The sequence below is a fragment of the Panthera pardus genome, unplaced genomic scaffold (genome assembly GCF_024362965.1).
Source record: "Panthera pardus isolate Hobbes unplaced genomic scaffold, ASM2436296v1 HiC_scaffold_24, whole genome shotgun sequence".
NCBI lineage: Eukaryota > Metazoa > Chordata > Mammalia > Carnivora > Felidae > Panthera > Panthera pardus.
In genome coordinates, this window is record NW_026526810.1 from 123,871,371 (window position 1) to 123,886,644 (window position 15,274).

The 15,274-nt window shown below is 38.7% G+C and overlaps 1 protein-coding gene across 3 annotated transcripts in view; it reads left to right on the plus strand.

The window, feature by feature from the left end:
• Positions 1-14,651, plus strand: part of SPATA7 (spermatogenesis associated 7) — a 39,558-nt gene extending 24,907 nt beyond the window's left edge. For all 3 annotated transcript variants that reach the window (XM_019461959.2, XM_019461960.2, XM_019461961.2), the window contains 7 exons: positions 4,261-4,733; positions 5,857-5,923; positions 8,348-8,463; positions 9,805-9,858; positions 10,642-10,719; positions 13,730-13,787; positions 14,034-14,651. In XM_019461959.2, coding sequence (XP_019317504.2) covers positions 4,261-4,733; positions 5,857-5,923; positions 8,348-8,463; positions 9,805-9,858; positions 10,642-10,719; positions 13,730-13,787; positions 14,034-14,618 — 1,431 coding nt within the window. In that variant the 3' untranslated portion in view covers positions 14,619-14,651. The remainder of the gene's footprint in view (positions 1-4,260; positions 4,734-5,856; positions 5,924-8,347; positions 8,464-9,804; positions 9,859-10,641; positions 10,720-13,729; positions 13,788-14,033) is intronic.
• Positions 14,652-15,274: the final 623 nt, after the last annotated feature.

A 15,274-nucleotide genomic window follows, 5' to 3' on the forward strand; every position in this document is an offset into this window, starting at 1 on the left:
AAAGTGTTTCCTTTTTTTTAAAAGATTTTTTTTTTTTAATTATTTATTTTGAGAGAGAGAGAGAGCAAGAGTGAGGGAGGGGCAGAGGGAGATCAAGAATCCCAATCAGGCCTGCACTGTTAGCAAGGAACCTGACACGGGGCTCGCTCTGAGAAACCATGAGATTATGACCTGAGCCGAAATCAAGAGTCCGCGCTTAACAGACTGAGCCACCCAGATGCCCCACAAGTTACTGTGAATTCTAAGTGGACAAAAACTATATACAAACAACATGGAACCTGCTTGGGATTCTGTCTCCCTCTCTTTCTGTCCCTCCCCTATGCAAGCACAAGTGCACTCTCTTTCTCTGAAAATAAATAAAAATTAAAAAAAAAAAAAAAAAAGAATTCACAGTAACTTGCAATTTGCATACATTTTTTATAAGCCTTGATAAACATTTAGATGAATTCAGATTCAAATTATTATTTGGGGTATACTATTTTAATAATTGGGCTTTATGGTTAATAGACACCTATCCTAGTTATAATCTGCATATCCTGAAAAGTTTGCTACAATTAAAAAGAACATGCTAACTTCAGCCTCTGAACATATTAGCCATTTATATATGTGAGATCATATAATCAAAAACCGTTTCTTCTAATTGTCCAGACACTCATACTGTTCTTTCTCTCACACTCTGACTCACACGCTGTCACCTCAGGAGCCTCCAGTGTGTTTCCAGTCTGTACCCTGTAACCCCACACAGTTATTCACCAGTCATTCACCTCACTGGTACAGCACCTACTGTGTGCTGTTAGTATTAATTGAATATGTGAATGTGACCCATATTCCTAAATAAATCTAGGAAATTTTTTTAGAGAGAGCGAGCACAAGCGGGGGAGAGGGACAGAGGGAAAGGAAGGAGAGAGAGAGACAGGGAGGGAGGGAAGGAGGGAATCTTAAGTAGGCTACATGCTCAGTGGGCTTGATTCTGCAACCCTGGGATCATGACCTGAGCCAAAATCAAGAGGCAGATGCTCAACCGACTGAGCCACCCAGGCATCCCTGAAACATTTTTAAAGCAATATAAAACAATGAAAAGCAAGAGCTATCAGTTTCTTTTTTATTTTTTTATTTATTTATTTTTATTTATTTTTTTTAGCGTTTATTTATTTTTGAGACAGAGACAAAGCATGAACGGGGGAGGGTCAGAGAGAGGGAGACACAGAATCTGAAACAGGCTCCAGGCTCTGAGCTGTCAGCACAGAGCCCGACACGGGGCTCAAACTCACGGACCGCGAGATCCTGACCTGGGCCGAAGTCGGCCGCTTAACCGACTGAGCCACCCAGGCACCCCTATCAGTTTCTTTTTTAAACTAGAATTTGAAACTTTTTTGCAAAACAAATGTTAGTCAGATTTTTAAATAATTTGTACCCATCCTATTCTGCAATTGAAATGATTCCTCGACTGTTTTAAAACCTGACAATTGCAAAATCTTTGTGTGCTGTTTCTTCTGACATCGTCCCTGAAAAAGATAGTACTCAGTTGTTCTGTGATTGTAAAAGTTGGGTATGTGTTCTTGACATGAAAACATGATGAGTGTATAAGCTGGGCAACGATTATCACTTTATATAAATTCTTAAATCACAGTTCACAACAAATCACATTGAACTGTAAAGCTGACTTAAGAAATGAAAGCGGTCAGATTACAACCAGAATTTTTGTTCTATTCACATATAATTGATAAACCCTACTCTGATTTTAGAACTTTACAGTTACCTGTTGTCCAGATTTTGGTGAATTTACCAGTGTGTTATTTATTTTCTGTGAAAATTATATCCATCCAAGCTTTCCAATATTCATACCTACAGGAAACCGTTATATAATCTCAAAAAGCAGATTGGTACAATTGATTTCATACTATGTCCTACAGGTTTCCAAGGAAAGAAAAAGTGTAGGATGCAAGGTTGGAATTATGATACCTAAAAATAGAGAAGTTTCTTGCCTTCAGTCAGTTCAAAAGCAGTTTTTCCAGCCCATTTGAGACAGATGAGAGTATATTTCTGCCTTTAAAGACTTCCTTTGAGGGGGCACCTGGGTGGCTCAGTCGGTTGAGTGTCTGACCCTTGATTTCAGCTCAGGTCATGATCCCAGGGTTGTGGGATCGAGCCCTGCGTCAGGCTCCATGCTGAGTGTGGAGCCTGCTTAGGATTCTCCCTTCCCCTCCTCTCTCCCTCCCTCCGCCCCTCTCTTCTGCTTGTGTACACTCTCTCTAAAATTAAAAAAAAAAAAAAATATTTAAAGACTTTCTTTGGTGTTTCGTTTTGTTTATTAAATAACCATTACTGATAAGAGTTTTCTTGCAGGCAGTCTAATGCTTTATGCATTTCTGCAGCCTCTGATCTCAGCTTGTACCGTTCCTCTAAGTATAAATAATTCCTGTGATTATTATTTAATAGCCCTGTAAGATTTTTCAGATCGTACTTAGAAATTTTTTCCCGGGAGCCAAACTCTTCTGGTATATAAGCTGCGAGTCTTGTTTGGGAGTGCTTTTTAAAACTAATATATTGAAATCATTAAAAAAGGACCCTAGTGACTCAGAATTTAATGCCAAAATATTTCCTTGCTTTGAGTAATTTTGCCTTGTATTTGAGATCAGGTTAGAAAACACTTGGAAAGGAAATCGGTGACTTTGCCTTTAGCTACCCTATTCAGTTATCTGCAGTTTTCTTACTTAGATGAATCAGTTCTTAGGTTAGCTGACTGGTTCACCATCAGGCAAAGAGTTAAAATCGGTTTAAAATTCCTCATGGTGTAAAAAATCTAAAATACGGGGACACCTGCCTGGCTCAGTCAGTACAGCATGCAACTCTTGATCTTGGGGTCATGAGTTCGAGCCCCACGTTGGGTGTAGAGTTTATTTTTTAAAAACCTGAAATATATAATTTTCAATTGAGTCTTTATAATAGATAATATGATGTCGTCATGGAGAGCATAAGCTCAGCCTGGGTTCAAATCTGTGCGACCCTGCACGGCCTCATTTTCTTCATCTCTGAAATAAAAGTAGTATTTGGGGCACCTGGGTGGCTCAGTCGGTTAAGCGTCCGACTTCGGCTCAAGTCATGATCTCACGGTTTGTGAGTTTGAGCCCAGTGTCGGGCTCTGTGCTGACAGCTCGGAGCCTGGAGCCGGCTTCGGATTCTGTGTCTCCCTCTCTCTCTGACCCTCCCCTCCTCATGCTGTGTCTCTGTCTCAAAATAAATAAACGTTAAAAAAAAAATTTTTTTTAAGTAGTATTTGTATTACCACCCAGAAGTTGATGTGAGGATGGAATGAGTTGTGCATGTAAATTAATTAGAACTATACCTTATACATCGTAAGCATAGTAACCCACTAGCAGCAGTGATAGAAGTTCTAATCATTCTCTTTTATTCTACTCAATGGCAAGAACAGTACCTCGCACACAAGAAGCACTCAGCTATTCTCTTGCTCGGCTTATTCATCTTTCTCTTGTTTTTGTCCCCGTGAGCTTGTAGGACAGATGTAACAGCTAAATCCTAGTCATTGTCACCTCAGAATCCGTGACTTCTATGTAACTTCCCCTCTACCTAATAAAGTGCCTCAAAGTTCTGTAATGCATACACAGGTGTCCATAAAGTCTGGAATCATAGACAGAGCTTCTTGGACATCCAACCTGTAAAAGAATAAAATATTATCTATGTTTTAAGATTTTCTGGATACCCTGTAGAAATGATTCTTCCAAAATTAAACCAAAAAGAAATGGAGCAGTCCAAAACGCCTTTCCTTTCGGCTCTCCCCACTTGTGAGGAGAAGTGGAGAGAAGTTCCTTTTCATTTCTTCAAAGCCTTCAAGTCTGAGGCGCCACTGGCCCCGGAGATTGCCCTAAAGGCCCGATGGGAAGGGGGGTGCCGCCACCAGCAGTGGTTGAGAAGGGGATTGGTGCACACAGGTGGTTTGGAAACCTTCAGATAAAGCTGAGATCTACCCGTAGATGTCAATGTACAAGTTCAAGACCAGATATAGGTAGATGTGAATAATTGCTTTTTTTTTAGTTTCAGAAAGAAAAATGACTGGTCTTACTTATGTTTAGAATTATATTTTTATATATTAATAATTCAAAACCTTGAATAGAAGTCATATCAATGCTAACACCTTCAGGAATATATAGTTCTCTAGACCTCCTAAGGCAACCATTTTTGGGTATATAATCTGGAGAGATCCCCAGTTATGAGAATTTGTAGCAAACCAAATGTTTTTAGCCTTCAGGAGAACCACAAGATGAAGACGTGTTAATCGGAGAAGTGAATGGATTTCCATCCTTCACAAGGTCACCAGCAACTTCTTCAGAGAGACTGCAGTTGAATCTACCTAAATCTGATAAAGTCCTCACAAATGGTACTGAGAAGAACTCCGGGTCCTCCATGTTCAACGTGGACTACACCCCCTCTGGGCCTAGGAAACCGTGCTCTGGAACTCCGTACGGCAGAGGGCCCAGGAGCACGCGCCCAAATACCCATCGGTTTCAGTTAGTTATTTCAAAAGCACCAAGTGGGGACCTTTTGGATAAACACTCTGAGCTCTTTTCCAACAGACAGTTGCCATTCACTCCACGCACTTTAAAAACAGAAGCAAAATCTTTCCTGTCACATTACCGATATTATACGCCTGCCAAAAGAAAAAAGGAGTTTACAGATCAGCGGATAGAAGCGGAAACCCAGACTGATTTAAGCAGGTATGGCCCATTCACAGCCAACAGTAAGTCCTTCAGGGTGTTGTAGAAATTAAATAGTAATAATATTCCTTATTTTACGTCATGTGCCTAACATGCCCGACTGAAGGTCTGGGAGTGCCTTTTTGATTGGAATGAGATTAATGTCTTTTCCTTTTGCATGTGTCACTAGAACTACCCAAGTCATTGTTGAAAAGTACCTATTAAACTTGTCAAGCTTTCCTTACAAACAGGAATGTTACATAGTTTAATTTATTGTTTCAAACATGGTATGTGCTTTTAAATATACTTTCAGAGAATCCTTAAAATATGTCATCAAGTAGCATTTGTGTAAATATGTCTATTGCTTCATTTTAAAAATGGCAAAACAGTGGGCTAGAGAGGGAAAGAGGACATCTGATTCTCTGACTCTCCCTGGGTTCCCTTCCCTGCAAATATTCAACTCCACTGTTACATAGGAGCAACTCCCCAGGAATAATTCAGGCAATTGGGGTAACTTCTGGAAATTCCATAGATTTTGCCTCAATAATGTTTTCATATATGATAGTGCCTGGCACATAATGAATATTCAGTAAAAGTTTGCCAAATGATTGAAGAAACGAACAAATCTTATAAAGTATTTAGTGTTAGCTGACTTGTGATGGTTTTTCCTGGTGCTATATAAAGAGCTATTTACCTCATCCTAAGTATTAGTTAATTTTAGAAAGCAAAAAACAATTTAGCTCTAGTATTCTTTTCTCTAGGTACAGATAAGAGGTACAGAAATATCAGATGAGTCTGCGTACGTTTAATCCCAAGGATTAAAGAGTGGAGGGGAATGAGGAAAGCAAGCATATCATATCCTTTTCTGATTGTATTTATGACCACTTTGGAGGATAATAGTTCTCATGTCCCTGGTCCCATTCTATCCAGCTGAAATCTAGCTGCTACTGAAGAAAAGGAAAAGGAAGCTGTGTAATCCAAACCATATCTGTTTCCTGATTATATAATCAGAAATTACACATTTTATAAGAATAGATGGATTTCATCTCTTAGTTTGAGGGGTTTTTAAGACAGTAAACTTGTTATCATATCACGGTATTTGTATTTTGAAAGCTTGACAACTATTCCTTTTAAAATATTACAGCTTTAAATCTGATTTTGAGGCATTTGAGACCAAGAACTTCACAGATTCAGAAAAGAACATAAAGCAGGTAATAAAAATGAGATCTCTCTGTGTGCTGCATTGGAATTACAGCCACTTTCACTTAATAGGATATGTATAGCTATTTGGACTTCAAGAATCTCTCAGTGACACTTCTCGCATATGATGCCACCAGCATGGAGAAGGACTACCTATTTACAAAGGCCTGTTGCTCCTTTTGAGTGGCCAGATGGATCCCGCCCCGTCTGAGAAGTCATTTGTTGTTAGCATCTTTTCTAGATGGTTGATTGGCCTGCTAGATAGAGGAATGGGTGAATAAAATACCTTAAATGTTGCTTCAAAGATGCAGATTTGGATACTAAAGGAACCAGAAAAGCTGTATAGAAGTCATTTTAATTCCTATGCCTGTAATTTTTCTTTTGAAGAATTGCCACTGATTATATTATTGGAAATTATACATTTTATGAGAATAGGTGGATATCACCCCTTATATTTGCTTTTACTTTTTCTGGACCATAGGCTCTGTTTTACACTGTGTATGTTTTGAGTGTTCAGCAGTCATTTCTTTTATTTTCTTAAGCATGTTTATTTATTTTGAGAGAGAAAATGTGAACACAAGCTGGGGAGGGGCAAGAGAGAGAGGAGAAAGAGAGAATCCCAAGTAGGCTCTTCATTGTCAGCACAGAGCCCAACGCAGGGCTTGAACCCACGAACCACAAGACCATGACCTGTGCCGAAATCAAGAATCTGACGCTTAACCAACTGAGACACCCAGGCGACCCAGCAGTCATTTCTTTTAAAATATTACAGCTTTAAGTCTGATTTTCACATAAACTGATTGTTTTTATTTTTTATTTTGGGAGTGTTAATCATACACTTGTATCCTAATTTATATTTGTTTGCAAAAACAGTTTGTCTATTAAAATGTCAAACACAGACTCGAAAATAAGAGAATAAAATATAGGGGTGCCTGGGTGGCTCAGTTGGTTAAGCATCCAACTTCAGTTCAGGTCATGATCTCACAGTTCGTGAGTTTGAGCCCCATGTCAGGCTCTGCACTGACAGTGCAGAGTCTGCTTGGGATTCTGTCTCTCTGCCTCTCTCTCTGTCTCTCTCTCAAAATAAATAAATGAACTTAAAAAAAAAAAAAGAATAAAATATAATCATACTGAACTTCCATCTTCCCTTCTGAATGCATATTGTAGGTTTCCATGTCAGCCATTCATACCTGTTTGACATGGGCCCTGCCACTCAGAGCCCGAGGGCAAATCCCTTATCCTCTGAGAGCAGAGTTTTGCATCAAGAGAAACTGTACTTACCGTGCAGGGTCACTTATCAAGGAATAATTGATATAGATAAAGTGCCTTGCCCGAGAAGGGGTCAGTAGAGGAGGACTGTGACTAGCTTGAGATTTAGGAAGAGAGTTAGCTCAGTAGGTAGCAAAATAAATGAAGTAAGTCCATTTTCATGACGTTGTGCTCCAAATGCTTGTCCATAACCTGGTAAGGAAATGGTGTGTCCCATTACTCCATAATCCTTGCCCTCAGCAGTCTGCTTGAAGGTCATGAGGATCACACCAAATTCTAGCAGCACTGTGCATGAATGAGCACCGTAAAGACTCATCTAATACTGCAAGGAAATGCTCGCCACGGATGCAGCTCGTAGTAAGGGTTCTATAAAAATAAGCTGCCGATATTTGTGTGTGTTAATAGTATCGACGGAACCACCAGAACTACCACTGCTTCTCCGTAGTTGATACATGGACATTTGACACGAATGAGCTGTTTGAATTTGTTATAATGGGATATTTTTTTCTCAGGTTTACTTAAAACTTGCACATTTGCTTCATTTTTCTCTTTGCATGTTTATTTGTGGTAATTCCTTAACAGATTTAAAATATCCCTCATTAAGACTGTCGAATATAGAGAACAACCTGAGGGTAGATGGAGGGAGGTGGGTAGGGGTTGGACTAGATGGGTGATGGGCACTAAGGAGGGCACTTGTTGGGATGAGCACTGGGTGTTGTATGTAAGTGATGAATCATTAAATTCTCCTGAAATCATTATTACACTATATGTTAACTAACTTGGATTTAAATAAAATTTAAAAATTAAAAAAATATATATCCCTCATTAAAATGTAAGAAATAAGCAGTTGTCTTACCTTACTTTAAATAAACTTAAGAAAGAAGTCTTAATTGGGTAGAAAATGTATTCTAAAAACATCCTTTGTTATAATATAGCAGTCACTTTTATTTACTGGATGTCTCCACTTTGTTTCCTTGACTTTTTTTTTTTTTTTTAAGTTGATTTTGAGAGAGAGAGAGCGTGAACGGGGAAGGGGCACAAAGAGAGGGAGAGAGAGAATCCCAGGCGCCCCTCCTTGGCTTTTTTGAAGTTTGCTGTTTTGCTTTATTTCTGCTTTCATAATGTATTCTTGAAGCAAAATAAAGATCGATTCTTCTCATTCCCAGGCATCTAATTGTATGACATATGATACCAAAGGAAAAATAACTCCTTTACCCTTGCAAGGGCATGACTTACCATGGGATGAGATTAAAGGTGGAACTTTCCAGTGTTCCTCACCCAGGTAAACAATTTACAGAAGTCATTTCAACTGTAGATTTAACTGCTTTCCTGTGTAACAGACATATGATATTTGCAACATAAGTACTATTTTAATTACGTGAACTCTAATCTATTTTGGTGTTACACAATTCAGTAGCAGTGTTAGTTTTACTAATGAAATTTTACGAAGTAGGTACTCAGTAAAAGTTTAAATGAATTTATTTTGCTAATTCATTAATGAAAAAGGGGGGCACTGGCTTGTTTTATATGCCATTGCTATTCGTAGGAAAAAGGATTTTTTCCTCAAGGCAAACCCTCTAGCAGTGATGCTAACCAGTTTACATGGCAGAAATAATACTGAAGAACCTCACGATCTGAGGACTCCTAATTCATGATTGTGAATATTCACCATGTGCTGGGGTTTTATCTGTCCCTGCTGTGTATTGGGCACTGTTTTTCAGACTACCCATCGTATTTCGTAATCACGGAATACAGCACCTAAACAAAAATGATGGCTTAGCAAAAATGCCTTTGATAGTTTCAGCTGTCAAATGCATTTCCAGAGTCAGAGATTATATATGAGATGAAGAAGGTGGAAGTAAAAAAGGGCTAGAGATGAAAAAGAGGCAAGAATGAGGTGTCATACAGGCGACCGGAAGGCAAGCCCTTGTGATCCCTCAGAGCCCAGGCCCTTCCCCCAGGGAGATGGTGCCTGCAAGGCTGTGGGCAGTTCACCGCTGACCTTCATGATGCCTCAGTGCTCAGAAGATTTATAAGCTAACTCTTAAGCCTCTCTGCAATGGACATAAAGAACGCCCTAAAGAAAGGAATATTTATCTTTTCTAGTAGTTTCTATCTAAAAAGTAAAATATTTTAATTGAGCATACCTAAATAAAAAGCTTGGAATTAACTAATGATGATATAACTAAATAATGACAAAATTTAGTATAATAATCAGCTTAAAAAAGTCTTTCATAGGGAAATATCTGTCTCCAGCATTATTTACATGTTAACTGTAGTCAAAGTAAAATTATGTATCCTAGATAAGTGCTGTAGTCCAGTTTTAAAAAGGATTGTGAATTTGTAGTTCCCAAGACGAGTTCAAAATATCTCTGCTACTTACTAACAACATGACTTCGGTAAGTTACCCAACCTTTCTGCCCCCTGGTGAACTCATCAGTCAGTGGGAAGATAATACCGACCCCATATACCAAACAGGGCTGTTCTGAAGATGAGATCGTATCACAGATATGAAAGTACTTTAAAAATTCTACAATCTATTATTACTGATATATAATATTACTGAATACTTACTGCATGCCAATCATTGTTTTGTTCAAATATTGTCATTTTCTCTTTCCAGGGCAGTATGTCAGTATTCTTTGCAGTTTCCTCCAGAGAGAAAACTCCACTCTGAGTAAGATCTTTTTGACCTCTTCATTGTGCCTAGGGAAAATCAAGAATTAAGAATCATGGGGCACCTGGGTGGTTCAGTCAGTTAAGAGATCTACTCTTGGTTTTGGCTCAGGTCGTGGTCTCCCAGTTCATGGGATCGAGCCCCACGTCGGGCTCTGGGCTGGCAGGGCAGAGCCTGCTTGGGATTCTTTCTCTCTCTGCTCCTCCCCTACTCGCACTGTCTCTGTCTCTCTCAAAATAAATAAATAAACAAAAAAGAGAATCACACAAACCATTATTAAATCAGTCAGGACTGAATGCTAATTTTTCTTACAATTCGCTCCCCCTCTCTCTCTGCCCCTTCCCTGCTTATGCTCTATCTCTCTCTCAAAGTAAATAAACATATATATATATATATATATATATATATATATATATATATATATATATGATGATGGGGCCCCTGGGTGGCTCATTCACTTAAGCATCCAACTTCGGCTCAGGTCATGATCTCACAGTTTGTGAGTTTGAGCCCCTCATCAGGCTCTGTGCTGACAGCTTCAAGCCTGGAGCCTGCTTCGGATTCTGTGTCTCCCTCCCTCTCTGCCTGTCTCTCAAAAATAAACATTAAAAAAAAAATAGAAGATAGACATAGTTTGTTTTATATTATTCCTCTTAGTAATATGAGATAGCAGTACATTTGTCATAGCAGAGGTAGATGTTCCTAATTAAGTACTCATATTTCCTGTAGTTTTCAGAGTAAGTAGGAAATAATTATATGCTGTGTACTGCTTTCTCTTCACAGTGAGGAAGAACTGTTGTATCTGAGTTTCATTGAAGATGTAACAGATGAAATTCTGAAACTTGGTTTATTTTCAAACAGGTTAGATTTTTTAATTATGGCGGTCGAACAGTACATTAAATACTCTTCTTTATGAGGTTAATTTTTTTAAGTTATTTCCATATCCTAGGAAATGAAAAATTATAGTGCTTTCTTGGGGGGACATAATCTTATAACTGGTAGCAAATTGTAAAGAATGTTTAATTCACACTATATGAGGCAAGTTCACAGTTTGGGGAGTTACAGGAAAGAACAGAGGTTTTACTCATTTAAATACAGTTATATCTCTTAGACGCAGAGAGCAGCTTGGCGGTTGCCAGGGTGGGGGCGGGCAAAATGGGTAAAGGTGGTCAAAGGTACAACTCCCAGTTATAACATAAATAAGTCATGGGGATATAATACATGTACAGGGCGGTGGGTATAGTTAATAGCACTGTGTTGCATTTTTGAAAGCTGCTGAGAGAATAAATCTTAAAAGTTCTCATCACAAGGGAAAAATTCTGTAACGGTGTGGTAATGGATGTTCACTCGACCTATTTGGGTGATCATTTTACAATACATACAAATATGGAATGATTATGTTGTACACCTGACACCAATATAACGTATGTCAGTTATACTTCAATTTAAAAAATCTATCACAAAAAAAAGAAAAAGAAGAAAAATGATATCCTTATTTGAAAGAAAGACGTAAAACTGTCTTTATTCACAGACAACATTGTCATCCATGTAAAAATCCCATAGAGTGTACATAAAAACAAAAATTACTATTATATCTCTTAGTTATATAGACTAGTGAACTGAATTTTTGCTTCTTATTTGCAGAGATCCATTACCTCATTTTACTATTTGAAACTTGTCACAAGAATCCAAAGCAAGCATTTTTGTTAACAACTGTTACTAGTAAAGTGAGCACAAATTAAAGGCTAGGTTTACACATTGTAAGTGAAATGGAAAGTTTGCAAAACCAGATTCGATATTGCACATCTTAAGGAAACTGTGTGATCCTGAGTCAGCTTGAACATTTATTCATCTAAAGTTCACTGGGCAGTGAGGCGCACTTTATGTTGCATATCTTAGAATTCCATTTTGTGTACATGCTTTCTCTGTTGTATTATGTCAAGTACAACATTTCTAATGAATTATTTCTATTCTTATGTGAAGTTTTTTTTTAATTAAAGCAAACATTTTTTATTGCTATAAAAAGATATACCAAGAAGAGCTAAGTTTTTTTTTAAATATAGTATTCTATTTACTTCTTTCATTTAAAAAAAGTCGTTAAGGGGGGGCACCCAGGTGGCTCAGCTGATTAAGCATCCAACTGTTGATTTTAGCTCAGGACCTGATCTTGTGGTTCATGGGATCGAGCCCTGCGTCAGGCTCCATGCTGTCAGCGCAGGATTCTCTCTCTTTCTGCTCCTCTTCCCACTCACACGCATTCTGTCTCTCTGTCTCAAAATAAATAAATTAAAAAGAAAATTTTTTTAAGTGGTTAAAAATGTTTTCGGGGGGGTGCCTGGGTGGCTCAGTCGGTTGAGTGTCCAACTCTTAATCTCAGCTCAGGCCATGATCTAGCGATTTGTGGGATCGAGCACCCCATTGGACTCTGCACTAACACCATGGAGCTTGCTTGGGATTCATCCTCTCTCTCTCTCTCTTTCTCTCTCTCTCTCTCTCTCTCTTTCTCTCTCTCTGCCCCTCCCCCACTTGCACTCACTCCTCTCTCTCAAAATAAATAAACTTCAAAAAAAAATGAAGTGAATTTATTGATACAGAAGGATGTTCAAAATATATAGTTGATTAGAAAAACAAAATTGATACCCAAACAGTATGTATTGTTTGTAAAGGGTAGAATATGGATTCCTTGGGCTTTTTAAAAACGGCCAAGTAATTCAGAACTACTAAATCTAAGATTAGCTAATTTCATTGATAATAAAAAATGGCAACAAATGAGTTTTCAGCAAAGGTATAGATACATTCATATGATAGCACCACAAGTGTGGTTTAGTTGTGAGAAGATTTTCTCTGGAGCCAGACACATCTGGGTTAAATTCTCTTAATGGTTTTGGACCTTAAGAGAGAGGAAGTTATCATCTTAGATTATTTTCTCATCTTTAAAATGGTCTTTACAATACCTTTCTCCCAATATTGGTCATGATTAGGGGTATAATGATTATGTGTCTAGCACAAATGTCTAGCCCTTAGTGGTACTTAATAAGTGATAGCTTTTAGGTTATTATGTGGATTTACCATCAGTGGAATTTTTTTCAAGTATAATTTAGGAAGCGTTATAAAATAATTCCGTGTAAGAGAATTTTCTTTAGGGTTTGGTTTGGGGGGTTTGTGGATGTGAGAAACAAGGGGAGGAAAAGGCATTTGTTGTGTGCATACGTGTGTGAGAGAAAAAAGAAAAAAGTTTTTGTTTTGTGGTGGGGGCAGAGGGAAGGGAACTGTTGGACCTCATTTAAAATATTCACAGAATAAGCCATACAGAGAAAGACAGATACTATATGGTTTCACTCTTATGTGGATCCTGAGAAACTTAACAGGAACCCATGGGGGAGGGGAAGGGAAAAAAAAAAAGAGGTTAGAGTGGAAGAGAGCCAAAGCATAAGAGACTCTTAAAAACTGAGAACAAACTGAGGGTTGATGGGGGGTGGGAGGGAGGGGAGGGTGGGTGATGGGTATTGAGGAGGGCACCTTTTGGGATGAGCACTGGGTGTTGTATGGAAGCCAATTTGACAATAAACTTCATATATTGAAAAATAAATAAATAAAACACACACAAAAAATAAAATAAAATATTCACAAAAGTACAAGTGGTATATACTCTTTCAGAAACAATGGCGTCTGTAATATAACTTAAGACCCATACTAGCTCCCAAATCAGAGAACTTGACAGAACAGGGAAGGATTAGTGTTTGGTTTTGCAAAGAAAAAGAATAATCTGAAAAATATTTTCCAACCTTTAGCAGTTTTGTTATTGCGTGACCATTTTGTATTTGGTTGATTTTATGATTTTGAGACATTGGCATTTCTATTTATCTTTCAGGTTTTTAGAACGACTATTTGAGCGACACATAAAACAAAATAAACATCATTTGGAGGAGGTTTGTTTTTCTTCAGACATTCATTAGAAAAATTCTAATATAGAAAGAATTTTGAAGTTTTTCCATAGCCTCAAAGAATGCATTAAAAACAAGAGCGGTTTTGCCCTTGTACCTTTTGTGTGCGTGGCGGGGGCGGGGAGCGTGCGTGAAGTAAGTATTAATCCTGCTGAGATTAACAGCACTGCCCACAAAAGTAGTTCAGTGTGACTAGCTCAGCTAATGTCATTATTCTTGTCTTAATCCTAGGGAAAAATGCGCCACCTGCTGCGTATCCTGAAGGTGGACTTAGGCTGCACATCCAAGGAAAACTTAGTAAAGCTGGATGATGTCGATATGCTGAATTTACTGGGTTTTGAACAGGCTGAGGACTCAGAAGAAAATCATCATAAAAGTAACCACGATGCCACAATTCAACAGGAGCGTCAGCAATACCAAAAAGCTTTGGATATGTTACTATCCGTGCCGAAGGGTGAGAACGAGAAACTCTCCTCACCGGATGAATTTTTCCTGCCCGTCTACAAATCGAAGTATTCAGAAGGGGTTATAATTCAACAAGTGAATGATGAAGCAAATCCTGGACCTTCAATTTCGGATGAAAAAAATTCAAGTGTCTCAGACAGTTTAACAGACCAAGAAACCTCTGTGAATGTCATTGAAGGCGACAGTGACACTGAAAAGGTGGAGACCTCGAATGAATTATGTTGTGTGAGCCCGGAACTCTCCCCGTCCCTTCAGCTTCACGGTGTCCAAGGTGACAACAGTCATGACATGGAAGGACCAACTCTTAAAATCATGGAAATGAGCATTGAGGATTGCCCTTTGGATATTTGATCTTCATTAATAAATACCCCAAATGACCAATCATCCAGTGTTCCTTTTCTCCCATTTTTTTCTCTTTTATATATTAAGATTTCTGTATTTGCTTTCTATGCTCTATAATAAATTACCATAAATTTGCAGCTTCAAACTACACACATGTATTATTTATCCCACAATGGGTGTGGAGCAAGAGTCTACACAACTTAGACGTGCCTGCTCTGGGTCTCTCAAGGCTACAATTCAGGCGTCAGTTGGGCCTGTGGGTTAATTTGGAGGCTCGACTGGGGCGAGAATCTGCTTCAGACTCCTTTCAGTTGTTGGCAGAATTCCTTTCCCTTTGGCCATCAGCTGCCCTCAGCTTCTAGAGGCTGTCCACCGTTCCCTCCCACGCGGCTCCCTCTGCAGGCAGCTCACAACGTGGCTGCTTGCTTCTCTAAGGCTAACGGGAGAGAGACCGCTAGTGAGATAGAGTCCCATATCAACGATGCAACCACAGGAATGACCTTCCATCATTAGAAGGAAGTCATAGGTGCTGCCCACGCTTGAGGGGTGCAGATATTATACACGGGTATGGAAGGTGAGAATCACTGCGGTCTCCCTAGGATCTGTTGGCCCCAATTTCTAAAGTTGCTTTTCGGGGGAGCGTGTTTCACCCAGACCTAAGTGAT